This window comes from Daphnia pulex, chromosome 5 (genome assembly GCF_021134715.1).
Source record: "Daphnia pulex isolate KAP4 chromosome 5, ASM2113471v1".
NCBI classification, from domain to species: domain Eukaryota; kingdom Metazoa; phylum Arthropoda; class Branchiopoda; order Diplostraca; family Daphniidae; genus Daphnia; species Daphnia pulex.
This window is the reverse complement of record NC_060021.1, coordinates 8,572,098-8,597,307: the sequence shown is the minus strand read 5'-3', so window position 1 is coordinate 8,597,307 and position 25,210 is coordinate 8,572,098. Positions and strand designations below refer to the sequence as shown.

General features: G+C 38.9%; 6 protein-coding genes and 3 long non-coding RNA genes across 14 annotated transcripts; 5 read left to right on the top strand and 4 right to left on the bottom strand.

The window, feature by feature from the left end:
* Window positions 1–1,421, bottom strand: LOC124194238. Its single transcript, XM_046588325.1, has 3 exons — window positions 1,203–1,421; window positions 969–1,141; window positions 1–896 (listed from the first exon to the last, which is right to left on the bottom strand). The coding sequence occupies exons 1-3, from the start codon at window positions 1,218–1,220 to the stop codon at window positions 68–70; spliced, it is 1,020 nt and encodes a 339-aa protein (XP_046444281.1). The 5' UTR covers window positions 1,221–1,421; the 3' UTR covers window positions 1–67.
* Window positions 1,422–2,639: 1,218 nt separating this feature from the next.
* LOC124194239 lies at window positions 2,640–7,373 on the top strand. Of its 2 annotated transcripts, none has more exons than XM_046588327.1 (7): window positions 2,640–2,771; window positions 4,852–4,912; window positions 5,113–5,674; window positions 5,736–5,844; window positions 5,917–5,995; window positions 6,434–6,933; window positions 7,017–7,373. In XM_046588327.1, exons 3-6 carry the CDS (start codon window positions 5,634–5,636, stop codon window positions 6,682–6,684), a joined length of 480 nt encoding a protein of 159 aa, XP_046444283.1. In that variant the 5' UTR covers window positions 2,640–2,771; window positions 4,852–4,912; window positions 5,113–5,633; the 3' UTR covers window positions 6,685–6,933; window positions 7,017–7,373. The 2 variants fall into 2 exon arrangements, with proteins under 2 accessions (XP_046444283.1, XP_046444282.1); XM_046588326.1 differs by having other exon boundaries at window positions 6,434–6,959.
* A 68-nt stretch (window positions 7,374–7,441) lies between these two features.
* Window positions 7,442–8,972, top strand: LOC124194235. Its single transcript, XR_006874687.1, has 3 exons — window positions 7,442–7,743; window positions 7,823–7,924; window positions 8,471–8,972. It is a non-coding gene; the product is annotated as an uncharacterized LOC124194235 (long non-coding RNA).
* A 1,974-nt stretch (window positions 8,973–10,946) lies between these two features.
* Window positions 10,947–11,791, bottom strand: LOC124194236. Its single transcript, XR_006874688.1, has 2 exons — window positions 11,712–11,791; window positions 10,947–11,649 (listed from the first exon to the last, which is right to left on the bottom strand). It is a non-coding gene; the product is annotated as an uncharacterized LOC124194236 (long non-coding RNA).
* Window positions 11,792–13,755: 1,964 nt separating this feature from the next.
* Window positions 13,756–15,443, bottom strand: LOC124194232 (glycine-rich cell wall structural protein-like). The gene is made up of 3 exons (XM_046588318.1): window positions 15,307–15,443; window positions 15,007–15,235; window positions 13,756–14,942 (listed from the first exon to the last, which is right to left on the bottom strand). Exons 1-3 carry the CDS (start codon window positions 15,319–15,321, stop codon window positions 13,756–13,758), a joined length of 1,431 nt encoding a protein of 476 aa, XP_046444274.1. The 5' UTR covers window positions 15,322–15,443.
* On the top strand, window positions 14,867–18,513 carry LOC124194234 (glutamate receptor ionotropic, kainate 1-like). Of its 3 annotated transcripts, XM_046588320.1 has the most exons (11): window positions 14,867–14,954; window positions 15,831–15,882; window positions 16,223–16,532; window positions 16,596–16,702; window positions 16,767–16,854; window positions 16,922–17,080; window positions 17,150–17,312; window positions 17,383–17,612; window positions 17,692–17,826; window positions 17,895–18,043; window positions 18,111–18,513. In XM_046588320.1, exons 3-11 carry the CDS (start codon window positions 16,422–16,424, stop codon window positions 18,334–18,336), a joined length of 1,368 nt encoding a protein of 455 aa, XP_046444276.1. In that variant the 5' UTR covers window positions 14,867–14,954; window positions 15,831–15,882; window positions 16,223–16,421; the 3' UTR covers window positions 18,337–18,513. The 3 variants fall into 3 exon arrangements, with proteins under 3 accessions (XP_046444276.1, XP_046444277.1, XP_046444275.1); XM_046588321.1 differs by lacking the exon at window positions 16,223–16,532; XM_046588319.1 differs by lacking the exon at window positions 14,867–14,954 and having other exon boundaries at window positions 15,532–16,532.
* Window positions 18,514–19,152: 639 nt separating this feature from the next.
* On the top strand, window positions 19,153–22,841 carry LOC124194227 (zinc finger protein 2-like). Of its 3 annotated transcripts, XR_006874685.1 has the most exons (8): window positions 19,153–19,350; window positions 19,421–19,644; window positions 19,761–19,990; window positions 20,049–20,442; window positions 20,513–20,650; window positions 20,716–21,810; window positions 22,181–22,328; window positions 22,458–22,786. XR_006874685.1 is itself a non-coding variant. In XM_046588313.1 (6 exons), exons 2-6 carry the CDS (start codon window positions 19,548–19,550, stop codon window positions 21,729–21,731), a joined length of 1,875 nt encoding a protein of 624 aa, XP_046444269.1. In that variant the 5' UTR covers window positions 19,153–19,350; window positions 19,421–19,547; the 3' UTR covers window positions 21,732–21,862. The 3 variants fall into 3 exon arrangements, 1 of the variants encoding a protein (XP_046444269.1); XR_006874684.1 differs by having other exon boundaries at window positions 22,181–22,841; XM_046588313.1 differs by lacking the exons at window positions 22,181–22,328; window positions 22,458–22,786 and having other exon boundaries at window positions 20,716–21,862.
* A 32-nt stretch (window positions 22,842–22,873) lies between these two features.
* LOC124194230 (NADH dehydrogenase [ubiquinone] 1 beta subcomplex subunit 8, mitochondrial-like) lies at window positions 22,874–23,929 on the top strand. Its single transcript, XM_046588317.1, has 4 exons — window positions 22,874–23,096; window positions 23,265–23,485; window positions 23,576–23,737; window positions 23,805–23,929. The coding sequence occupies exons 1-4, from the start codon at window positions 23,009–23,011 to the stop codon at window positions 23,862–23,864; spliced, it is 531 nt and encodes a 176-aa protein (XP_046444273.1). The 5' UTR covers window positions 22,874–23,008; the 3' UTR covers window positions 23,865–23,929.
* LOC124194231 lies at window positions 23,920–24,744 on the bottom strand. Its single transcript, XR_006874686.1, has 3 exons — window positions 24,588–24,744; window positions 24,350–24,502; window positions 23,920–24,280 (listed from the first exon to the last, which is right to left on the bottom strand). It is a non-coding gene; the product is annotated as an uncharacterized LOC124194231 (long non-coding RNA).
* Window positions 24,745–25,210: the final 466 nt, after the last annotated feature.

Sequence of the window (25,210 nt, the reverse complement as noted above, 5' to 3'; positions counted from 1 at the left end):
TTAGTAATTGTATTGAAATCAAACAAAATTCAGTTCAATGTGAAATCACAGAGATTAATCATCTGTTTTATTTTTGATTGTAGATATCAGTATAGCCGTTAAAATTGCCACTGTAGCCGGAAGAGTATGGGTCGGGCATTTGACCGTAGCTGGGACGTCCAAAATTGGGTCCCAAGAAATTCGCATAATTCGGTCGAGGACTTGAATATGGTCTTATGGTTCCAGGCACATACGGTTTTCGAGGAGGGCTTAACAATTCACTCAAGTTAAAGAATTTGTTATCTTCTTCTTCGTCTGGATTCTCTTCCGACATATCTGGCCCGTTGCCAAGACGGTATCCGTCATCCGGCTGGATAACTCCGTATCCAGTTTGAGGAGCGTACCCTGTAAATCTTTGAGGACCGTACCCTGTAAATCTTTGAGGTACGTACCCTGTAAATCTTTGAGGTACATAACCTGCTTGCATTCCATATCCCGATGGATATCCGTAGGGTCGTGGTCTCATGTAGTTGGCGTAATTCTGCTGAGGTCTTGAGTATGGTCTCATACTTCCAGGAACGTAAGGCTTTTTAGGAGGACTCATCAGCGCCGCAAGATTAAAGAATCTATTGTCTTCTTCCTCTTTTGCCAAGTTTTGTTCCATTTCCGGAAGCATGGAGCCATAGTATTGGGGTCTCATTATGTAAGCGTAATTGGGTCGAGATATTTCATCCCGAATTCCCGAAGCTCTAGGTATTTCTGGTTTCTCTTCCGAGATCGGAGCAATTAATATCTCTTCCGATTTATTTGCAGTTGAGTTACTTGTTGAGAGAATTAGATTCGGCTTTGTTTTTTTCAAGTAAACGGAAATTAATGGCGAGCGCGATTGTCGGGTTTCGCTTACATCGACAGGTTCACTATGGGGTAACATCAGCACAATATGGAAACTTATTGAATGAACAAATTAATTAATTAATTTTTTTCGTTACCTTTTCGTAATAAAATCGTCACTCTCTTTGGGTTCTTCGCCGGAAACCTTAACTGCGGATTCAGTAGTCGAAGATGCTTCGCCGTTGTCTTCGGTATGCGCTATTTCTTCCGAATACTCTGGGATAGGAGGGAAAACTGCCAAGGCAGTACTCAAAATCGTAAAAACGATTATCTAATGGGATAATGGAACGAGGTCAGATTGAAATTTAGTTAAATGAGGAAATAAGTTTTACCAAGGAGAGGCTCTTCATCTTGCGTTGTAGTTCGTTGCGATCTGTTGCTAGTCGAGCCAAATACTCTCCCTTTTATACTGCCCTGTTTCCCCTATAAGGTTTTTGCTCTTTCTGGTTTCTCCCTTTCAGTCTCTTACCTCCTTTGTTACATGCTCTTTATTACCTGATATTGCCTCTACTGGAAAACTAGGGGGTTGTTGGGGTAGGCACAAAGAATAACCTAGAAAATGAATTTCGGTAGTTGACCTGAAGTAGCACAACAATGGTTGGTTCGACGACCTCATCGATGACATCAGATCCATTTTTCTTGAGCTCAGTAACTTTCTCTTACCAATGCTATTTCCCAGGTTACTAAACTTTTACGCATCGAATTAAGCTCAAAGCTTTTGTAACCTTCTTTTTAGTTCGATAGAAAATATTTTCTATGATAACATTTTCGCACAGAATGAGACCGTTTTCTGTTTATTTTTCATAATTTCAAATTAGCCAAGTTATTGCTATTATTCATCATCTTGTAAATAATTTTGAGAAGAGAGTCTTAAAAAAAACTCGGTCTAAAACCGTAGTTACTTATAAAAAATGATTAATTAATCGTTTTAGAACTTCGATTCATGATTTCAGAAATGTTATTCAAATTTAAATCGTTCATATGACAACTGTTTGTATTTATGTAATTGATTTTGTTCGGAAATTTCTCCCCGGGATAATCTACTCTGCATCGAATCATCATTGGGTAACTATAAGAGATAGAACTATATACAATTATACAGATTTGTGTTTTTAAACCGTTTATTTGTTTGAACAATATAGGTTCGAGTACATATTGTGAGCAAAAAAAGCAAAAATGTCTTTAAGTCGATTGGTTTTTCGCTTTGATGGTGACAAACAGTTTGGAAATTAGGTACGGTTTTTTTTCGTTTCCGATTTTACCAACGTCCTCCACCTCCATAGTAAGGGCGGTACCCTCCGCCATACCCACCCCATCCGCCGCCTAAATAATTTATAAAGTAAATTCCCTGTTATTTTTAATTTGTTTTTAATTTAGTACCGTATGGTCTTCCGCCCCAACCTCCACCTCCTCCGTAAGGACGACCTCCGCCCCATCCTCCTCCACCTCCGTAATAAGGTCGACCACCCCATCCTCCACCCCAACGCTGCTCTTCAGTTTGTTGGTCAATTGTTGCATGAAGAAAAGTGCGTGGGTTGATCGCGATCGGAGTTAAAGTTTCATGAACAAGGCTGCCGGTCGAGTCGTCGTCCATCAAAGTTAGTCCATCAATCATTCCTATAGGAACAGCATGGCGACTTTCGCGAACGGTTGGGTTTGCCCAGGCAGCACCCAGGACAACGAAAAGGCAAGTAATCTATTTCACAAGTTATTTTTTAATATTATTTATTTTACAACAAAATTAAAGGTGATTGAATTTATTTACCAGGCAGAGATTGTTCATGATGAGCTGTTGAGTTGACCAATGGAGCTGGTCTGTTGCTGATTTGATGGAGACTTGGAGCTTATATACCCACGCTTACTGAAAAGCTTCGTCATGCCAATGGATCTTCATGAAACAGGTAGGTGGCTCGCTATTGGCGTATATTTTACATGCTTATACCTTATAGTCAACAGTTGCTGACCTACAACAACAAAGACCGTAAAAATTTGCCCAAGTTCATTCCCCCCCCCCCATGAAATATTAGGTAACTTTCTAGACTGTTGTGTCCTTCAGACTCTATAGTGTTTCTCCTAAAGGTTTTTAGCGCTACCTGCGTCCAAAGGTTATTCTGCGGTCATCCTATAATTCTTCCTTTCCTTCCTGAATAATTTCTTATTCGATATAATTTAAATAACAATTTCTGCCTTTCTTCGTAATAGAATAAGAAAGTTTTTAGCCTATTTAATAACTGTCCGACTGTCCGTAGCCGCCTATTTTTGAAACTGAACACGTAGTATAAGTAAGATAGATTGGAATCTTTCTCTCGTTTTATGTTCAATAACTTCGGCAATCGGATAAGCTTAAATAATCCTTATTTTGCGTACATGTTAACTATATTATTTCTTATTTTCGATGGGAGAAAATTACGTAAAGTCATTCTCGGGTAAATTTTCGTTATGCGATATCAAAAAAGTTAAGCCAGAGTAAATGCGTTAGATTTTATGTTGTCCATCTGGTTCATTTTTTGTCTAAAAGATCGAATCTTGAGCCTACCAGATAAACATACTTTATCTTTCAGTTAAACGAAGATCGAAATAAATAAAAGCGAACTGTATCTTTATGTGTATTGGAACGCAACGACAGTGAGAATTTCAGGCAAATTCGAAAAAAACGAGGCATTTTTTCATGCGTGATTAAAAGAATGTAATTGATTTCATTTCAGTACCATCAGCCGTTAAGTTAGTGTATTGGGAAATAGCAACTTAATAGAAAAAACGCATTTCATCGTTTGAATACGGTTGGAATCCGTAGCTGGGACGAGAAAAAGTAGGACGGAACTCATTTGAGTAATCAATTTGAGGTCCATAAGGGTTAAATCCATAACCAGATTGAGGTTCGTAAGGGCGAGCTCCGTAACTTGGTTGAGGTATGTACGAAGGATTGTATCCGTAATCAGGAAATGGATAAGGACGGGGTCTGTAAGGATAATCAGGACGTCCGGGAAATGGCGGGGCAACAAAAGCTAGTTCAGGAAGTTTGATCGTGCTTGGCTTCATCTCGGATAGCTTTTGGCCGGTGACTTCTTCTTCTGGCAACTTCGGTCCGCTACTGGTGATTACTTCAGGCAACTTAGGGTGACTTGCGTTGTTTACTTCTGGCAACTTTGAGCTACTACCGTTGATTACTTCGGGCAGCTTTGAGCTGATTGTGTCTTCGTCCAATACGACAAATCCGTCCATCATGCCGATGTAAACCATCGGCCGATCCTCCTGGGTAGTAGGGTTTGCTAAGGCAGCGCCAAAGATTACGAAGAAGCAAGAAATCTGTACATTAATGCAGTAATTAGTTAGATCGAGTTGCATTTCAATCAATTAAGTCATCAAAAATATATTCACCAAAGCAAAATCGTTCATGGTGAATACAGTCTATTGTCGTCCGAATTGTGATACCGAATCGAACAAGAAGTTTGAACTTATATAGCCTAGTACCAGCCTACCTAAACCCTGCTGGCAGTTTTTAAAGGCTGCTAACCGATTTCCGTGTTATTTTAAAAACCAAATTTAGATTGAGTAAAATGCTATTGGCTATTTTTTTCAGGTAGTAGTCTAGCGATTCTCAGGGTTCTGACCTACAGTAACAACAATGAAAAGTTCATTCCCCCCTCCCATAAATTTGAGTAACTTTCTAACTGTTGCGCTTTTTAGCCCCCTGTTTCTAACAAAGAAATGTTATCCTTTCGCCATGCTGAAGGTTACCCAAATCTAGAGGTTATTTGGTCAATCACCGCCACATGGCCCAAACACAATCATTTCCTGTCTCTTTTGAAATTACAAATATCTATATTTTTTTTATTCGATGGCTTTAAAGCTGTAGATATTGAAAATATAGCCTTGTGCTAACAAAAAGTACAGTAGTTTACGTTAAAAGAACTCTCGTGTTTGAGAGCCGATGTCTCACAAAATAATAAAGTTTATTTCCTTTATATTTCTTTTTTTCAGGATCGATTGTTGCATCTCTGTTATATCTGTACGGCCACTGAGGGAACAATCATGTGTGTAGGTACGTATTCTCTCTACACCCCTGACTGGGGCGAACTATTGTAACTGTATTTTCATCGTTTGTCTGGTTTGCAAAAAGATTTGGCATAGTAAACTATTCTAGAAATTGATTTAGACATTGGTGTATTACACTAATCAAGTTCGCGTTTACAACATTTTACTGCATTGTAAAGTGTGTGCTTTCATTTTGTTAAAAATTAGTGAATCACCACCATGGACGTCCTCCGGAAGGGCGGCCGAATCCACCTCCATATGGATAACCGAATCCACCAATATAAGGACGATGGGACACACCACCCCACCCTTGACCGAAATGAGGACGACCGATGTAACGCTGCTCTTGAGTTTGCTGATCAGGTGCTACAAGGGAAATGACTTCAATGTCGCTGATGATGGTCGGATTGATGGCGTCTTCGACTGATATGCGGCCGTCGCCTTCGTTCAACATTTCCATGAAATTCTGGCGATTTGCGACTGCATTCAGGTCCATTGCCACTTCGGGCTCATCTGTCCTTGCCTTGCGACATCCGCCCGTGCAATTGCGGCAAATCGAGTTGCATTTTCCAATGCCACAACATGGATTTGCTCTAGAACCATCTTGGCAATAAGCGACAGGCCTCCACAGACTTAATACCTTCACCACTGGCACCATCCTGAACTTTGTTGGGCCACAACGCTCGGCGTTGACTTGGTACGATATCATTGACAGGACAGAAAATGAAATGAAAAAGCGTAGCAGCGTCATCTTCAACATCCTATTGCTGTAACCAATTTAAAAAATATTAATTTGTTATCAATGTAATTCAAATTTCATGATTTCACAGCCACGCTGCTGAGACTTACCGAGAAATTTCTCGTCGACGACTTGTACTCGCTGTAGGACGTAGACCTACTGATCAGTTTAAGGGGAGATATTCTCTTTTAAACGAAACGGTAAGACTGTATTCAGTGAGAAGTCATATACTATTGTGCCGTCATTGTTATGTTATTTGGCGTTCCTTCCAGGTAGTCTTCGAGATCCCCGTAGAGGTACTACCGACCTACACCAACAATGGTGTTTTAAGTTCATTCCCCCCTTGGTTCGGTGAGTTGTTTACTCTTATATTTCCGGCAAGTTTCCAAGGTTATTGAAAGGTTAGATGTAGGTTCATCTTGATTGTTTCCATTATGATTCTATCGTTTTTTTGTGTGTGTTTGCAAAACATTTACTCTTTTTAAAGTTTCCCTCTTCAAGGAAGCTTTGATACTTTATAGTTTATAGACTACTTTATTAAGTTAACGACATTTTATTTGAATGGCTGGATATTTACTTTGTAGGTTCATTAGCTTTATGGCACGCATTTCCAAGCCTTTGTTATGTGTCCAAATGTGCATCAAAAGTGCGCATTTAAAATAATTATAAATGGAGTACAAAAATAATGCAAAAATCAATGTATTTGCACTAAAGAGTTAATTAAGAATTGAGAGGGCGTGTATGTAGTGTGAGCAAATGATAAAACATAACTATTTTCCGAAATTATAGTTGGGACGGATGCCATATCCGTTAGCGAAGCCAGCGCCAGTGGTGTATCCACTACCGATTCCGGAGGCATACCCACTTCCAATTCCGGAGCCATACCCGCTTCCAATTCCGGAGCCATACCCACTTCCAATTCCGGAAGAATATCCGCCGATTCCGCTTCCGATGAGCCCGCTTCCATATCCAGTGCCAAAGCCTCCACTTCCGTAGTTGACAGTCCCTCCTCCGCTATTTCCGTTGCCTTGTCCGTTTGAAACTCCGCCAGCATTCGACAAACCACCAAATTGACTGTAGCCTCCAAAGTTCGGAGTATACTGACGACCGAATCCGCTTGAATATCCAGTGCCATAACCTCCACTTCCATAGTTGACGGTCCCTCCTCCGCTATTTCCATTGCCTTGTCCGTTTGAAACTCCTCCAGCATTTGACCAACCACCGAATTGGCTGTAGCCTCCATAGTTCGGAGTATACTGACGACCGAATCCGCCACTAAACGGACGACCGTAATAGCCTCCTGAATTTGAATATAGTATATATAATATAATAGTTAATATAAATATATATTAATTATTGATTATCATTTTAGGATAAATTATAATAAGAACCTCCGGGACGACCGCCATAGTATCCTCCGCCGTACGGTCTTCCGTAGTATCCGCCTCCGAGTGGTCGTCCGTAAGACCCTCCGCCGTACTGGAAGCGTTGTTCTTCAGGTTTCTGATCAGTCGGTGCATCAAGAAGGATTTCAGTATTGCGTGTGGCTAAAACTGTTGGAATAGCAATGTCATCGCTCATCATCGCAGTGCGAGTATCAATGTTTTCATCCATTAATACTTCGCCGTCGTCCATCATCACCACAGGAACTACATGGCGACTCTTCCGGCTCGCCTCTTCGTCATTTTCCGCCCATGAAGTACCGAGTATCACGAAAAGGCAAGTAAGCTAAATCACAAATTGTTAAGATAAAGAATAGGGTAATTTTAAAAAGTTAAATGCAGTAAAGAGATTGTATGTTACCAGAACGTGTGTTTTCATGATGATCCGTTGAAAGTTGTCTTGACGATGCTAATTCTGGCCATGTGTCGAAGTTTATATACCCAAGCGCCTGACGGCAGCTCTGTTACTAATCGATTGCACAAATAGGGAAGAGATTTAAAGCCGTTCTACTGAAGTTCTATTGGTTGTTCTCTTTTTGCAGGTAGGTTCGAGGTTTTCAGGGTCGAGACCTACATCAACATAGGCGCAGAAAAGTTCATTCCCCCCGTTTACAGGTAACTTTCTAAAAGTTACGCTTTCTCTTCCGTATATTTCAGGTAGAGTTACGCTATATTTTGGCCAAGGTTATGTAAAAGTGATGCGGTCATCGCCATCATATTCTATCTTTCTGATCAGCTGTAGCTGAAAAATCTTCCGATTTTAACAGAAAATGAGGGTTGCTAGCCTACTTTCCTGGTGATGCCTCATACAGAAAGATTTAAATGAGAACGAATGCAGGTTAAAATTTATTTCTCTCCTGATATTTTTTCTTTTATATTCGTTTACTTAATTTAAGGTTATGGCGGGCTTGGTTGGCTAGCTTTACGTTAGGAACTAGTCCGTTTCAATAATTTACTGTATCATTATTTAAATGATTTATCATTCTTTTTTATTTTATTTTAACGATTAACATTAAATTGTAGTAAACATATCAGCATTTTCCGTCCAATAGCTTTACTTTTGGACTTGTTTCAATAATTTATTTCATCATTATTTGAATTTTTTCGTCATTCTTTTTTTATTTTAGTAAAAAATCAACACTTATTATGTATCAGAATTGTGTTTCATGGAGTTCCGAAGTAGCCTGCTTTGATTTGCCACGATTTTGTATATTTAGATGGGTAGTAATAGTTCTGTGATTTCGCCTTAATAGTCTACTAGCAATAAGAAAATTATGTTCAACAATTGGAGAAGCGGCCATGTACTGTTAATTTTTTATTTAATGAATTTCCAAAAGAACGCGTTTGGATTTGGGTTTTAATGATTTATTGTTTTTCGCTCCAGTGTTTTTGCATAAAACAGGTTCGATTTCAAAAGCATGAGTGAAGAATATCGTTGAAATGGCTGCAGTGTCCTGTTATGTGAAATTGCGATTTTGCGTTGCAAACCAGCGATGTTTTTGCTGATGCTACCGGAAGTGCGAAGTTTAGTAAGGACCCCATGGACGATAAGGTCTGTATGGACCCCAAGGCCTGCCATAAGGTCCCCATGGTCTTCCGTATCCAGGACCCCAAGGTCTTCCGTATCCAGGACGACCGCCGTAAAAGCCGCCATATCCTGGACCTCCTAAACTAATGGATAGACGCTGTTGCTCTGTTTCTTGATCGAACGGGACGGCTCCGGTGCTGCGTGCGGCTATGATGGTTGGGACTGCGCCATCGCTAGACAGGACCCTTTGGCTGACCGCATCGTCGTCCACCAAGACAAGACCGTCAACGATCCCTACAGGAACCGCATGGCGACTTTCACGAACGGCAGGGCTTGCCAGGACAGCGCCCAGGATAACAAAAAGGCAAGTGATCTAAGCCAGCGCAATTTTTAAGAGCATTAAAATCATTTCAGGACTTGCGTATTCATTTCAAAACTAAGTTTCAACTTACCAAAGCGAACTTGTTCATGTTGAATGATTGTTGACTGAAGAAGGTAGCCAAGTTTATGCTGAATCGGACGAGCAGTTGGAGTTTATATACTCACACCTATTGGCACTTTGGTTACGGTTAAAGATTACGGGGGTTAAGACCCAACTGCTATTGGCTGTTTTTGCGCAGGTAGGGAGGGATTTTCTTTTGTAACTGACCTACGGCAACACAAATGTTATGAAGAAAGTTCATTCCTCCCAACGAATTTGGAACACAAATTTATTTTTCTTCTGTAGTTTTTGTATTCGTATTTCCATTTATTGCCAAGGTTATTTCAATGTTAAAAACGAATCCCCTCTTCCTGGATGGCAGAAAAATGGCCTGTCCTAAAATCTTTAAATGTTGTTTTATCTTGCTCAAGTCTAGCGACTTTTAATGTAACAAGAGGATATTTTCACAATCCCCTTAATATGAAGTCCCTTATCTAGGTATGGAATATCATTTTTATGAGATATAATAGAAGTGGTAGAATCATGTTGGCTTCAATTCATTTTCAATGAGAACTAAGTTTATTATCCCAATCGATTACAGATATAAGATAAGTCCAATAGTATCAGACATAATAGAACAGAAAATAAAGTGGAAGAAAACAATTTTTTTTTTCTGATTTTTTTTTTCAGTAATGGCTGAACGTCTGTAAGTGCGACCATTTAGGACCAACTGGAATTTCGATCCAGCTGTCCCTTGGAAATTCGCCATAACCTCGATCACCATATCCTGGAACACCGTAATCACCACCGTAGACTCGACCGGCATAGATTCGACTGCCGTAAGTGCTACTCATCAGGCCACCTAGAACAAAATAACGTAATTTTTAACATTTTCAATCTTCTAAATGATAATTAACGCTCTACCGTTGTAGAATCCTTGGTTTTGAAAACTGGTTGTACTATGACTGTTGTAGCCAGAATTACTAACCCAACCATCCACAATATGCTTTCCTCCGCCATTGTTGAATTCTTCGTTAACGAATTTTCCGCCACTATTCAACCCAGCATTACCGAAATAGTCTCCTCCAAATCCTCCGCCCACAACAGCGGCATTACTGTAGCCAGCAAAACCGGAATTTGAACTGTAGCTCGTAGGATTAACGGCGCCTGCGTAACTAATCAACTTTGATGAAGTAGGAACGGATACGACGTAATGAGTTACGTAAGGAGAACTCTTAGGCAGAGCCTTGGCATCTAACTGGGATGCAAACAGTGTAGTCAGTGCAATTGCAAAGATCTATTCAAAACAAAACAAAAAACGATTATACTTTTAAATGGTCCGTAATCATTCTTTGAAAATCAATAATCAATACCCATTTCATTTCCATTTTGCAAAACACTTCTTCTCCTTTGGGATGTCGCCGTAGCAGTGGTAACAAAAACACTCGAACTTGGGGCCTTTTTTCTTTTTTTAGTTAAAACAAGGAAACACTATTTTCATTCGCAGTTCAATGTTATTACTTATACATAGAGGCGTGACCTAAAATCTTGGTTGACAGTTTGAATTATTAGAAGAGCTCTCAGTGTTCCTCAAAGAAAAATATGTTGAGGGGGTCAGTGGTTATTTATCTTTTTACCTGCGAAAAGGAGGGGGATGTCAGGTAACTTTTTACAGGGCTGCAACAGATGGTCAAGCTGCGAATAGTCTTTTGGGTCATTGACCAGCTTTTCCGACCTTCCGTAACATGTTATTCGTTATCTGTTTTTAGCTTTCTTTTGTTACATCTTCTCAGTCAACGAACTCGGGGTCAAAAAACCATTTCATTTTGCGGAGCGGCCTCTGTCAAATTGCCTTTTATTTTCTTCCTTGTCGGCTGAATCCGTTGGCGTTTCAAAATAAGTAAAATGAGGTTGTTGTAATTTATTAGGATTTTATTCCATTAGGTTGAGGGTGCAATCATACAAGGGGAAAGCCACTCGAGGTCCATCGCAAAGTATTCGATGAACCACAAAAAGTACATTAGGTCGCATACCAGTGCTAAATGGAGTACAACAATATCTTATGCCACTAACATTTAAATGTTTCAAAATTAAAATTTCCAGGGGAGGAATCCGCAAATGCCGCCATTCGCCGGTTGACGAAGATTTGGTGATGGGATAATTTTCAAGTGACAGTTTCCATCGCGCCAACTGAACGCGTTGCATTGGAAATTAGCGAAACAGATGCTGCTGCAATCCTTTTCAAAACTTGTTTGGTTGCTGATGTCATTCGCAGGAAAATCACAGTTTGGAAAGACTTTGACAGTACTTTCATAGTAAGCTGCAGTTTCTGGGCCAAAATCGACAGTCCCTCCGCCGCTGTTACTATTTCCTTGCCCGTTTGATACTCCCCCACCGTAAGATGTACCACCAATCTGACTAAATCCTCCGTTATTGATTATTACATCTAAAGCAGGGGATAAGTTTCCATTTGATTCTGCCATTGTCACCAGGTCTTCTTTCCTGTAATTCATCTTTCCGGCAGCACAACCAGAAATCAGCGCTGGCACAACAAATATAACATTGATGATGAATATAAATATCATCTTCAGAATTGCAGTTTTTCTATGGTAATCTTTTACATAAAATAAGTTATGATTAATTTACTAAACTTATTTATTTATTTATCTGTAGTACTTGTGGTAAAAACTGAGGCTGAAAATTTGAAGTGATTCACGCAACCTTCTGATCAACTCACCGAGAAGACTACGACTAACATCCACTGAGAAACTGCGCAAGTGATATTGTCTCTTCTAAATTAAAAAGGTAAATCTAACACAAGATATGATAAGAAAGGGTGTAGTGCTTAAGAGGGCGTCGTTTATCTGTTGATAACACAGACAGAGATCAATGGCCAAAAGGTCAGTTACTTGTGAGGTCATTGGAGCATTTTGTGATTGAACGCTTTTGGTTTTTAAAATTTGGATTTTATATTTCTTCTTGTATAGTTTAGCGAAAGGTTGGGTCTTTGCTAAAGTTTCTAAAACTGACGGGGAAAAACAAAACAGCGATAATTTGTCATCCCGCTAGGAAGAATGTGTAATGAAGCGATTTAATAATTTTTTTGCAAAGCATAGCGTGCGGAGATAGTCATGTTTAGTTTGTTAAAGCGAAATTGAATTTACAATCGCCAGGGTACGATGCCACACATCCCACCTTTGATGGGTTTTCGTCGAGTCGTTAAAGATGCCTTTTTCAAGTAACAGTAGCCGTCGTCATCGGGATGGTGAAAGTGGGTACATTCTGGATTGGCCTTACAGGCGCTTCCACATTCTTCTCCCGAAACTGCTTGGCGTCCAATATCGTGACCTGGAAAATCACAGTTCCGGAGCCATTTCACACCACCCTCGCCGTCATTCCAATTTTTCCTCCCTTGTACAGCAAAGAAATGTTAATAGAAAACAAGTAGACTTGTGAAATCAACAGTTGTTACGATACCGTCGAAATATTCCGTTCTCCATGGGACGAAACCGCACATCCCTCCGTTGATGTTTGTTGGAGATGTTGTTAATGTCGCCTTTTTCATATAACAGGCGCCATTGTCAGGGCGACTAAAGTGAGTGCACTCTAAATTGGCAACGCAGATTCCTCCGCATTCTTCTCCACTACTTTCTATTTGACCAATATTATTCCCTGGAAAGTCGCAATTGAGATTCCATTTGACACCGCCTTCGCCGTTATTGAAATGTTCGCCCAAGTTGTTGGTGTTCGTTACTTGCACAGTCCCACCACCACTAATGCCGTTTCCCGGTCCGTTCGCAACACCGGAAGCAAGGGAAGTACCGCCTATCTGACTGAAGCCTCCGCTGTTGCTGATGATAAAAATACCAGGGAAATCCTCGTCAATTGGAGAAGAATCGTTGTTTGATTCGCTCGTCAAATTACTTGTCAACGAGGTTGTAGCATTTGCAATCAGATCACCGTCCCCGCTCTCGTCTGATCTTATTTGACAAATTCTAGTTGCCACGTAGAAAACAGCGAATAAAAGAGACACGCTTGTTTTCGCCATCGCCGTCCTGTGATCAAGTAGGTACATTTAAGTGTTAAATGATAACGTTTTCTTTTAAAGATGATGCTTTACCTATAGACACAGAAGAAGAGCAACTAACAAGAGTGAAACTATGAACGAAGAACTTGTCAACGACTAATGCATTGTACGTTAACTAACTGCCACTTCTTCAGCTTTCGTTTTAAGTAAACCAGAAGGTTATCTATTTTCTTTAAAGTAAACAGATAGCAACGCTAGCTAATATTAAAGAAGAGGCCGACAAGGAAAATGCGGTGGGATGGTAGAATGCTGATTTGTTGCTTTCTTATAATGATTAAAGTTAAGAAGGTCAGGGATGATAAGTTTTCAAACTAATGCTGAACTTTATACTAGGGGAGTATTCTTTTTTTAAGGGGGTCACTTTCATGGGAAAAATTATTCCTTTCTTCAATAGCGTTTAAGTTATAAAAAAATAATGAACTTTTATCCAAGATAGCAAAGTCCCAATGAATTAGATTGTATTGACACAAAGTTATACGATGAACAAGACGAAACAAAATTTAGTGGAAATAATCCTTCAAATTGTAGTAAAAGATTACGAAATTCTCCAACTAATGGTTTCGATTATGTCATTGTATTTGATATTTCTAATTCAGATGCTTCCGAGTGTGAGATCCGGGCTTGAGTTGGTTGTTAGTGGCCGCCGATATGGCCGTTTTCTCCAGGTGCGAAATTGGTCCCTGGCGTAATACCTCCAACGTTAACTGCGCTTGCACTCGATGAACTGGCAGCAACGTTGCCTGGAAAATTTCCTGATGATGATGATGATGCTGCTGATGATGCTGCTGATGATGCTGCTGATGATGCTGCTGATGATGCTGCCGATGACGCCGATGACGCCGATGACGACCCGAAACCTGGGGATCCTGAAGCTCCACTTGACAATGCAGCAGATCCACCATTTGATGATCCACCAACATTAACTGCACCAACACCGAACGACGGTCCTCCGTAACCTGAGTTAGTACTTCCACCGTAGCCCAAATTGCTTCCACCATAACCAGCCCCAAAAGAGCCTCCGCCAATGTTAACTGCTCCTACTCCTACGGGCAATCCACTTGCCAATGGAGCGGAACCACCGTTTGATGATGCGCCGACATTAACTGTACCAACACCGGACAATGCCCCTCCGTAACCCAAGTTATTCCCAGCGTGACCAGTTCCAGAAGAACTTCCGCCTATATTAACTGATCCTTCTCCTGGCGATCCACTTGAATGTGCAGCGGAGCCACCTGACGATCCGCCAACATTAACTGTACCAGCTCCCGAAGATGGTCCTCCGTAACCTGAGTTAGTACTTCCACCGTAGCCCAAATTGCTTCCACCGAACCCCGCTCCAAAAGAACTTCCGCCAAAGTTAGGCAACCCTACTCCGAATGATCCTGACGATCCACTTGACGATCCGCCAACATTAACTGTACCAGCTCCAGAAGATGCTCCTCCGTAACCTTGGTTACTTCCAAGGTATCCAGTTCCAGTTCCTAGAGAACTTCCGCCTATATTGACAGTTGAACCGATTCCTGGCAAACTTCCTGTGCCGTAACCTGCGCCAATTCCAGATGCAATTGCAGCAGCGTTATTTCCACCTGACGAGCTCACTCCAAAGTAACTAGTTCCTGGTCCAGAAAAACCGCCTCCTCCGTAACCTGTACCGAATCCAGAAGAAATTGCGCCAACGTTGACTCCGTTTGCGTTGGTCTCCGGCTGATTGCCTCCAAGGTAACCTACGTTGATTTCGGCTTGGCCTGCTCCAGCATAAGTACCAGCCCCGCTTCCAGATGAACCTCCGATATTAACGAAACCTCCGCCAACATTAACTCCTTCAACAACAAGTAATTAATTTTAATTTGTTAATATTAAAAAAAAATTCGATAGGCATCCTACCGTTAGCATAAAAGGGCATGCAGTAATACCCTACTGCTGGTACTCCTTGTCCATTGTTTGAAACACCTCCGTTGTTTACAAATGCGCCATTATTGGTATAACCCTCGCGTTCGTTATAAACACCTTTCGATGCCGTTTTGGGTTCACCAGTTTCGCCAGAGATAGTGGGTAGCAGCGCCATAGCTTCTGATTGGGGTGAAATCAATGCAATAAATGCAATGAAAATGATCTAAATAAAAAATATATATACATACTATATTAAAATTTTCAGATAATTCTTCGATTTTTAAAGAAAGTTACCCATTTAATCTCCATTTTAAAGACAGTTCTTCTCGTTTAGGTTGCCGCAACAGCAGTGGTATGAAATATCCGTTGACTTGAGCTTTTATACTGTAGGTAGAGTGTAGACCTGTTGAGAAGTCAAACGGTAAAATGCTCTTCCGGCAATTAATCAGCTCAGCCCCTATTCCAGCCTCAAAGGTCCTATTCTTGCCATCCCAAAAGCTTTCTCAAAGAATGAAGTAACATTAGTATGTTATCCCATTTTTCTTAACAGCTTTAGACAAAAAAAGAAAGTAGTGACCAGTCCAGTAAATTTCAAATCAAATTATTATCAGAGACGATTTGTTTCCTGCCGAATAGGGGATAAGAAAAATACAGCTCTAAAATTAAGCCGAACCCGGGCCGAACCAGCAAAGAACGCGCATACACCTGCAGTTTATACAATTAGGTGATTGTAATGTACAGACAAATTTACTTCATTTGTTTTTGTTTTTTTGTTTTTTGCTTTTTTAAAATTCTCCCGTAAACGAATGGTGATGTAGAAACTTTTCGTGCCTATCCACAAGCATCTTGGGCATACGTCGTGATTTAAAGGTAATAACATTACATGGAATTTTGCTAAAAAGAATAAGGTAGTTTATTTCGTTGTTCGTTTCGATGCCAATTCGTACATTATTGTAAGATGACACGCGATGTAAATAACTTACAAGTTATTAGTCTCCATTAATATAAGCAGAATTTGTTTAGAATTAATGTCAAGTAATAAGCAGTAAATATAAATTAAGCCCACAGGTTAAAGCGTCAACCTTTAATACGAAAAGCGAACCTCGCCGTTGCTAGCGATTGTTTTATATGAATTTTTAAATAGTGGATCAACCTTGCAGTAACCTTAGTATGGGCATTTTCTAACATGCGACATAATTTATTATTAAAGATTCTCTCGGCATTGTCGTCATACCATCAGCCACACCCAAAGGCGACCAGGTCAAAATAATCCAATTAACCCGGAAAGGTACCGTAGGGCGTAGGTAATACCTCACCCTATTCGCTGGCGTGTGTACTTCTACTATATATAAGGACCATCTCACCTCATACGTCTGTCCGCAACAGAGAGAACTGTAGGATCTAAAAAAATGTTTGTGGCTTGGACTCTCCTTTTAACTGCAGTGATCATCACAGCAGAGTTTTCCTTCGAAAAAATTGATTATTTAAATGGGAAGCATTTGATCGTTGCAACGGCTGACGTATGAAACATTTCTTTTGTTTCTTTCCATTAATAAAACTTTTTATTCACTAATTTTATTTAGCTTAATCCATACATGTACATTTATCACGATATTAATGGTACTATCGACCATGCGGACGGCATCGTCCATGAGATGATGTTGTGGTTAACTCTGAAATATAACTTCACGTAAATTACACTTTCAATTTACTCCATAGAAATTTGATTAATTTATTGTTTCAAATTATTCTAGATTCAACTACGTGGAACCTCCCGATGGTTATTTCGGGGCTTTTGAAAATGGAAGCTGGAACGGTATGGTAGCGATGACTATCAGGAAGGTACGTTTTGCTCTTTTTGTTACGGAAAAAAAAAAATAATTGTACACAAGTTCTTAATGGTATATAGGAGGTTGATCTCATTGCCACTCAGCTAACAACAACGTATGCTCGTTCAAAAGTGATTGATTTTACTACGTCATTCAGCAAAGATCCAATGAGTGCCGTTATTCCCGCCCCCAAAGAAGACAATTTTATGTCCGCCATAGTAAAACCATTTCAACCTGGAGTAAAAATTTTTTATTTGAAAGATTCTATAAATTAATTTCGTTCTTATAATACTTTGTTTTTCAAACAGGTTTGGGCTTTAATTATTTTTTCGATGTTCTCGGGAACAACTGTCACATGGATTTTTATGAAGTTAATTGACAAGTTCATGCCGGAACACTATAATGGAGGAATTTCCAATCTTCAGTTTTGGGAAAACTTTATGTACTACTTTGGAATAATCAGTTCGCAAGGTAAAAATTGCAGCAATTTGAAGACTTTGGTTAGGTATTAATGATACTGGACAACTTTACTTCCGTTTAGCTGGACGATCAATGCCAAGTGTTGGTCCATTGGGTCATGCGGTACGAATAATAGCGGCAGCTTGGTGTTTGCCTTCCGTTGTGTTTATTTATCTCTACAGTGGATGTCTAACTTCGTTTATTACCATTCCGAAACTGCACCCGCTCATTGAATCGTTGGACGACCTAGCAGTCAGTGCTGATTTGAAATTAACCATTTTAAAAGATACCGTCTTTGAAACAATGATTTTGGTAAGAAACGAATTTTTTTGTTTTATATTGTGTTAAAACTTAAAAGTGGATTTATTTCAAAAAATTCAATTTTTATTAGGAAGCAACATCGGGTGGTTTTAAAATTTTAGGGGATTCTTTGCGGGAGAATCCTAAAAATCGCCTATCTAAGGATTATTTGGAACCTGAAACTTTTCTTAATAAAGCATTAACCGGACGTTTCGCTATGGTCGATGTAAATTCTATTTCACATTGGTACTTAAGGACTTTTTTCAATTATTGCCATTTCTATAATATTCATAGCAAAAATCGTTCCTTGAATACGTTTTGAATTTGGCCTTTAAGACGTATGGGAATTGTGAAGTGACTTTGATGAAACAAGAAATCGTTACCTCGTTGGACTCAATGGCTGTCCAAAAACGTAGCCCATATCTCGCCCAAATCGATCAAGGGTACCTACAGCAAAATTAAACTTTAACATTAAATTAAACATATATACTTTACATTTTATTTTTTAAGATTTCTTACTATGGCTGCACTAGGACTCCAAAACTATTGGGAAAAACGTTTTTTAAAAAAACCAAAATGCGAAGGAAATTTCGACAAAGGGATAGCAAAGCCAAGATTAAATTTAGCAAACCTTTTAAGTGTTTTTCTTCTCTTGATGGCTGGCATGAGTATTTCTTTTTTCGTTTTTCTCATTGAAAATTTCCGTTTTTTTTACAACAAAAGGAGAGTCCAGTAAATCATTAAAGATTGTCTCAGTCGCACATCAACAACAGAAGAATGATAAAGCAATTAAATTTAAAATTTAAAATAACAGCTAAAAGAATATAACCTATTTATATTATTATTCCTAAAAATCAAGTCATTTTGCTCTATATCATAGCATCACTTAATAAATAAAATTTATGTTATTGTCGTGAATGTAATGCTTAATAAAACTTCTTTAATGGCACCACATTAAATTGCGAATGATGTTTTTTTTCAATCTTTTTTAAAAACTGCTCTAAAAAGCTTTGAATTCATCTTTGTTATTTTTTTTACTCGTGGGAAATAAAACATAATAATCCATAAGGCCATAAGTAAGAATATAAAATTATTTTATTTATTAACATTTGAAAAATAATTTAAAAAAATTCAAACAAGGTCGGAGTCGGACCTAGAGGGAAACTCGCGAGCGTAGCGAGGGGTCGGAATCAGATTGAAACAAAAATGGCATTACTATGTCTAAATAATGATTAAACCCTGCATTGTAATCTATTGTAGATAACAAATTTATGATGTATTTTTTTCACTGTTGTTTATGTCATTATATATTTGGTATTACAAACTAACTCTGTATTGTGCCTTGTGCGCTTTACTTTGCCATTAGCACAACTTTAACCATTACATAGCTGTTATTAGGCGTTGGCATTAGCAATCTACTAATACTACTTTACTCTTACGGTCTTTTACCTTTAGGTTTTCCGTGAAATGTGGCACGAACGGCTTGCGTTTGCCATACTCAACGGGCAAGTCCTTTGGTGTGTGGGAATCCGTACAGGTGGCGCTGTAAGACAACCTCAAGTTCCAATAATAAAAAAACAGCCGTGTTGTTTGGCCTTCGTAAACACAAAGTATTTTTGTTACTTGTTAACCGTTAATGTCGAAATTGAAGAAGTTTATAGACTCTAGCCATCATAGGTTTATTAAGTTTAGCATCTCTGTATGAGTAGACGACAATTAAACAATATAGTTCTCTCTTCAGTATAACATGGTTAGTTCTTTTTCTTTTTAATTGATGGAACTGATTTTTATTGAATGTTATTGTGATTTCACTCTTTCAGATCTGGAATCCAGAATGTGACTAAAAGTTGTCACATGAAGCTGATCATAGACTATAACTTTTCTGAAACAGATCTAGAATCCCATAAATTAGTGTAACATAAATCTGTGAAAAAATCTTAACATAAAATGGATGAACAGAATAGAGAAGAGGAGATTACTGTATCTAATAACGATGGTGAAAATACTACCATTTTCATTCAAGTTCGACGATCACAGAGGAAAAGTATAAAATCTTTTAGATTTTTATTTTCTTTATTAATGGACAAATCACTAGTTTATATAAAACTTGGCACATACTATCTTGTAGTAGACCTTAATTATGATGGGTATTTTAAATAGGCAAGAAAAAAAGTGATCCCAATTTCATTGGAGATGATAAAACAGAAGCTGTAAAAAGTGACGATGAGCCTGTAATTTTTGAGGTGAGAGAAATTTCTGGGGACATTAAAAGGGAAAGTGAGGAAGAAGCAGAAGAAAATTCTGTTGTTGCAGCAGAAGATATACCTGAAGGGAGCTCCAATGGAGATGAAAATGGAGATGATGATGTTGACTGGGAAGCATTCAACAAGGTTAGAATTTTAATAAAATGTCTTAATTACTAATGCTAAATCCGAATTTTCTTTACAGGAATATCCTGAACTCAGTGAAACAACACGTCAAGGAAAATATGGATGTAAAGACTGCTCAAAGTCTTTTCATCACAAGAATGATTTGGTACGACATATGAACATCCACAATGGGACCAAGCCCTACACCTGTGATACATGTGGGAAAACATTTTTACGCAGTGATTATTTGCGACTTCACGTCATCAAACATCAGGGAGTGAAGCCCCTCAAGTGTGACTTGTGCGAAAGACGTTTTTACGACCGATCCAACTTACGTCAACATATGAGAACCCATACGGGTGAAAAACCGGCCATGTGTCCGTACTGTCCGCACAGATGCTCTCAACTGTCCGACATGAGAAAACATTTGACCATTCACACAAAAGAAAAGGCATTTCAGTGTGATACATGTGGTGTGTAACCTCAGAATATTTTTCTTCATAGCTTTATCAAGATGTTTAATTGAAATATAATTTAATTAAGGTAAAACTTTCTCGCTGAAGACTGGATTAGTTGCCCACCAGCGGTTACACACGGGAGAACGTCCTTTTGCTTGTGAATATTGCCCTAAGCGTTTCCGTGATCACACGTCTATGAGACGACATCGGCGAATTCATACAGGTTAATACTATCATTGAAAATCTAAAATGTAACTTTGTTTGGCTATTGAATCCTTCCATTTACAGGTGATAAACCGTTTTTGTGCACTCAGTGTGGTAAGACATTTACGCAAGTTGCAAATATGAAGAGACATATGCTGACGCACACATCAGAAAGCAAAGGTCGGCTATATCCCTGTCCTTTTTGTGGTGTTGAGCTGGCATCGAAGAGCGACGTCCGAAGCCATGTGGCCAAGGAACACGAGCAGAAGAAAGAGATTCAGCAGCCCAAGGCCACCGGATCTTCAGTTGCAGAAGAAAATCCTGATGGAGAAGCTAACAATGAGTTCATAACTGTTTACGCGGACGAAGAAAAATCTATCAAGACTAACGTTGAAGGCGAAGAAACTCACGTGTGCAACCTCTGTGGAAAAACTTTTCCCATGGACGCGAGCCTTCAAGAGCACGTCAGGACACACCTTAATGCATCTTCCAAAGATTTCCAGTGCGAAACGTGCGGGAAAACGTTCTGTCAAGCTTCTTCTCTCAAGGCGCACCAGCTCGTTCATTCGGGAATCAAACCACACACTTGCAACGTTTGCCAAGCAAGTTTCCGCAAAACCCATCATCTTCGCCGGCATTACCTAGTTCACACTGGCGAGCGTCCCTATCAGTGTGATTTCTGTGACCGGACATTCACCAGCAGTGGTAATCTGAATAAACATCGTGCCATTCACTTGGGAGAGAAGAACTTTGAGTGCGAATTTTGCTCCAAGAAATTTACCCAGTCTTCGAATTTGTCCAAACATCGAGCTATTCATTTGAGACAACAAGCGGTGGTTGGAGAAAATGGACAATCTGGAGATCAACTTATTAGCGCTGCTCCTGCGGTAGCTAGAAAAGGTCGAGGCGGAAAGAAGAAAAATTCAGAGCCAGAAAAGGAGGCTATTCTGACCTCGACTGTCGATGAGTTCCAGCAAGAAGATGAAGGTCATGCAGCAGTCCTTCACATTGTCGGTACAGGGGATGACACCCAAGGCGACCATGAAACCGAAGTGTCGTATGTTACTCTGTCCGATGGTGATATCATTATTGAAATTTGATTTCGCCAATCTATGCTTGGAGTATGCCCATTTTGGATTTCCATTGTTTCCTTTACACAGTCTCAAATGGAGGGTTCAAGTACGTCTGTCGCATGTTGCAAATAATTGAATAGACGGAACAGTATTCAAAATCTTAAAATTGTTAAATGTTAAAAGGGGATTAAAATTTCGTAGCAAAAATTATATCGAGAAGTATACCCGATTATACCATCATAGTAAGTCTGATGCGTACAGCTCTAAAGTTTTAAAATCAGTAATGAGCACTAAACAGTAATTACGGTGATTTGATTCTCTTAACTGTTTGTTTGTTTCAGTATGTTTTTTTTTGTTTGTTATCGAGTAAAGATTTAAACATTTAAGAACAGAAACTGGTTGCGTTTAGCGGGCAAACCCGTTTATTTAGAAATATCAAATAATAAAGAAAACAATTTTGATTCATCTTCTTCCAGTTTACCTCAAACTCTCTGACACCTACAGCACGTAATTAACTTGGCTCAACGTCTGAGGCTAGCTCGCTTGGTAAAACGAAATCACCATGATGCAGCTGCAATCCATTGACATCGATCTCGCTCGGGCTGGCGGTTGGCTGTTCAGACGGTAAAGATTTTTTAAGTTTCTCTACTCGCCTCTTTTCCCTTCTCCTAGCAGCCAAATCAAAGTTCTTTTTCGCCTTTTTGGCCTTCTTCTTTGCTGCCCTGATGTCATCTTCTGTTGGCGATATTACAGTATTTTCGATACCGCCAGATAAAACCGTGAGAACGGCTTCGATTTTCTCTTCCATCTCCGTATTTGCGTGAAGTATTGGGATAACGTATTCGTTCAGTGATGTTTCGCTAAGCTTAATATCAAACTCTATGACTCTCATATGATCTGTATTGTTATAAATGTTTTCTACTTATACCCCTTCAATGAACCCTTTTTGTCCTGCAAGCGCCCGCAACTACTCCCGTGTTCACATTTCTTCAAATTTTTATTTATCTTTTATCGAGAAATGCTGATTAGTTCAGAAATTATTCATCTACTGGTTTTTAATAACATTTTTCAATAATTTTTGAGCAACTACTACTTAAGAACATAGTTATAAAAAGAACAATACAAAATTGGATAATAGTCCCGCGCGTAGGATGAGTATTCTGTATTCATAACTGGTATTGCCGCAGTGGCGCTTCCCAGCAGCTCACACCAGCTCCAGCTGTTTGACAGGCCTGAATATTTAGTAGTCGTCCTCGACTACATTGTATTTTCTGAGTTGTGGCGAACTGCTGGCGACGACTAATATGGCTGCGCTTTTAAAGAAATCTTTGCTTCATCCTGTGCTTCGTAATAATGGAGTCGCAAGATTACAGTTTGTCAGATTAGCTGGATGTGAGTAATTACTACATAACTTTTTTTGTGATGTTTTCATGATTCAAACCATGGTTTTTAATCATTTTAACAATTTCAACCTTTTTAATCATCTCTCTGTATAGTAATTTATGTGGTTAGTAGAAAGATTGATATACTAAATCTAAAATTGCATTCTAAATCTTATAGATTGGAACAAAGATTGGAAGCCTGGTCCATATCCCAAGACAGATGCTGAAAGAATTGCCGCAGCAAAGAAGTATGGTATGCTTCCTCAAGACTATGAACCATATCCTGATGATGGACTTGGTTATGGTGATTACCCAAAGCTCCCATTGATTTCCAATGATATGAAAGATCCATTGTACAACTGGGATATGCCTGATCTGAAAAGAAATTATGGCGAGCCTGTAAATATTAATTGTTTATATGTTTAACTATTGAATCACTTGACAATCAGGAAACATAGGACAACTTAACATAAATATTTGTTCTTGCAGATCCATACCCAGTATGATGCCTATGTTGAGGAGAGGCTAAGCAATGCAAGAATACAGTATACTCCAATGTATATGTTGTCCCGTTTTCTAGGAATAATGGGTGCATTTCTTGCAGTTCATCTATTGTTTGAATACAATGACTGGTATCTGAAACATCCATGGGTAAGAGTAAAAGCTAGAAGTAAAATTGTTCTATTTGTTCAGTCACAAATGCTTTGTATTATTTTAGACTCCACCACAATATATTAAAGAAGGAAAGACCCACTACACTTTTGAGCCATTGGATTAATGCATTGTGAATTAATGAAGAACTTGTAATAAAGAGTGTGACATAATAAAATAAGTAGATATTGACTGAATGCTTTATTGAACATATAACCAATTTTGTGGATTAAATAGAACACCATACCTTTCAAATGAAAGACTGGTTGTCTACCTGATTAACAAGCAATGAAAAGTAATTTTAAATTTCATCTAGATTAAACAGTAGCAAGAGATGACAAATAAGGAATTGGGGGCCTGAACAAGTGTGGGGATGGTCTGTTGCTTGAAAAATAACATTGAATAAAGTCAATAACTCCTGGTTTTAGTCTGTTGCTTAGTATGGAGCCTGGCGTGAAAACTCTTGGAGGAATCATACTCATGCAGATAATCATTTGAATTGTGGCACTGTGGGCATTCAGTCAAATCTTGAATGTAGCTAACCTGATGGAAGAATCAAGTAAATATGATATTATAATTGGAATTACTTTCATAGTGTTAAAAGTTTCATACGTTAGGATGTTCTGAACATTTAATTCTCTTCCGGCAATTACTGAGCCTATATCCACAGTTACGACACATAACGGAGACTAAAGGCCTTTGGCAAACACATTTATCCGATTCGAAATCGGGGTCCATTATGGACTGTAGTGAGGACATCTTAAACTGAAAGAGACCATTTAGATTATACGAGCATACGAATACATAGTGCGTCAATAAAACATGGTAATAGATAATTGACTTTAATTACCGAGAGCTGTGTGAAAATAACAAGCAGCAGACTTTGAGAAAAGTTAACGTGGTCTGAGAGTTTCTCGTTTTATACGCCGACGACGACGTTAGTTTTGTGTTTTGTCGCGCGAATAAAATGGTGGGAAAACAAATGACTTTAAATTTTTGTTTGCCTATATTAATCAATCGGATATATTTACCATCTCATTGCGTAAAGCTTTGAGGGAAAAATGATGAAATAAATTGTTAGAATGTAATATGCATATATATAAATGGTTTTTAAAGCTGTAAGTTGGCTTTACATCAACTACGGATTAAACAGATTATATGGAAAATTCAAAATTGAAGAGAAAATTGTAAAGAGTTGAAGCAATTGAAAACGTTGAAGCGCACCGAATTATAGATATACGTAGGGAAATGCGTTTAAAAACAGTCATTTTGAAAGAGGATGCTTGATAAAACCATAAAACATTACTGGCGTAGATCTAAATTTGGAAATGTAATTTATTGCACGTGAGATATTATTACAATCATCTGCAATAAACCATGGCCATATATTCACAGTGCAATCCTAGTGATTGAAACGACGTAAGAATTTATATTTCGCAGGGCATAAACATCAACCATATTTGAATTGGACTT

What these genes read in the sequence shown, in the direction of transcription:
- LOC124194238 (XM_046588325.1), bottom strand. An exon ending in GACGATTTTATTACGAAAAG is followed by an intron (nt 897 to 968) that starts GTAACGAAAAAA and finishes GTTACCCCATAG; the next exon opens with TGAACCTGTCGATGTAAGCG.
- LOC124194239 (XM_046588327.1), top strand. Translation starts at nt 5,634, where the DNA reads ATGAAAAAGCGTAGCAGCGTCATCTTCAACATCCTATTGCT. An exon ending in ATCTTCAACATCCTATTGCT is followed by an intron (nt 5,675 to 5,735) that starts GTAACCAATTTA and finishes ATGATTTCACAG; the next exon opens with CCACGCTGCTGAGACTTACC. An exon ending in ATTCTCTTTTAAACGAAACG is followed by an intron (nt 5,845 to 5,916) that starts GTAAGACTGTAT and finishes CGTTCCTTCCAG; the next exon opens with GTAGTCTTCGAGATCCCCGT.
- LOC124194232 (XM_046588318.1), bottom strand. An exon ending in CATGCCCTTTTATGCTAACG is followed by an intron (nt 14,943 to 15,006) that starts GTAGGATGCCTA and finishes TTGTTGTTGAAG; the next exon opens with GAGTTAATGTTGGCGGAGGT.
- LOC124194234 (XM_046588320.1), top strand. Translation starts at nt 16,422, where the DNA reads ATGTTTGTGGCTTGGACTCTCCTTTTAACTGCAGTGATCATCACAGCA. An exon ending in TCTTTGAAACAATGATTTTG is followed by an intron (nt 17,613 to 17,691) that starts GTAAGAAACGAA and finishes AATTTTTATTAG; the next exon opens with GAAGCAACATCGGGTGGTTT. An exon ending in CTCGCCCAAATCGATCAAGG is followed by an intron (nt 18,044 to 18,110) that starts GTACCTACAGCA and finishes TTATTTTTTAAG; the next exon opens with ATTTCTTACTATGGCTGCAC.
- LOC124194227 (XM_046588313.1), top strand. Translation starts at nt 19,548, where the DNA reads ATGGATGAACAGAATAGAGAAGAGGAGATTACTGTATCTAATAACGAT. An exon ending in ACTGGGAAGCATTCAACAAG is followed by an intron (nt 19,991 to 20,048) that starts GTTAGAATTTTA and finishes TTTTCTTTACAG; the next exon opens with GAATATCCTGAACTCAGTGA. An exon ending in ATTTCAGTGTGATACATGTG is followed by an intron (nt 20,443 to 20,512) that starts GTGTGTAACCTC and finishes AATTTAATTAAG; the next exon opens with GTAAAACTTTCTCGCTGAAG.
- LOC124194230 (XM_046588317.1), top strand. Translation starts at nt 23,009, where the DNA reads ATGGCTGCGCTTTTAAAGAAATCTTTGCTTCATCCTGTGCTTCGTAAT. An exon ending in AAAGAAATTATGGCGAGCCT is followed by an intron (nt 23,486 to 23,575) that starts GTAAATATTAAT and finishes TTGTTCTTGCAG; the next exon opens with ATCCATACCCAGTATGATGC. An exon ending in GGTATCTGAAACATCCATGG is followed by an intron (nt 23,738 to 23,804) that starts GTAAGAGTAAAA and finishes GTATTATTTTAG; the next exon opens with ACTCCACCACAATATATTAA.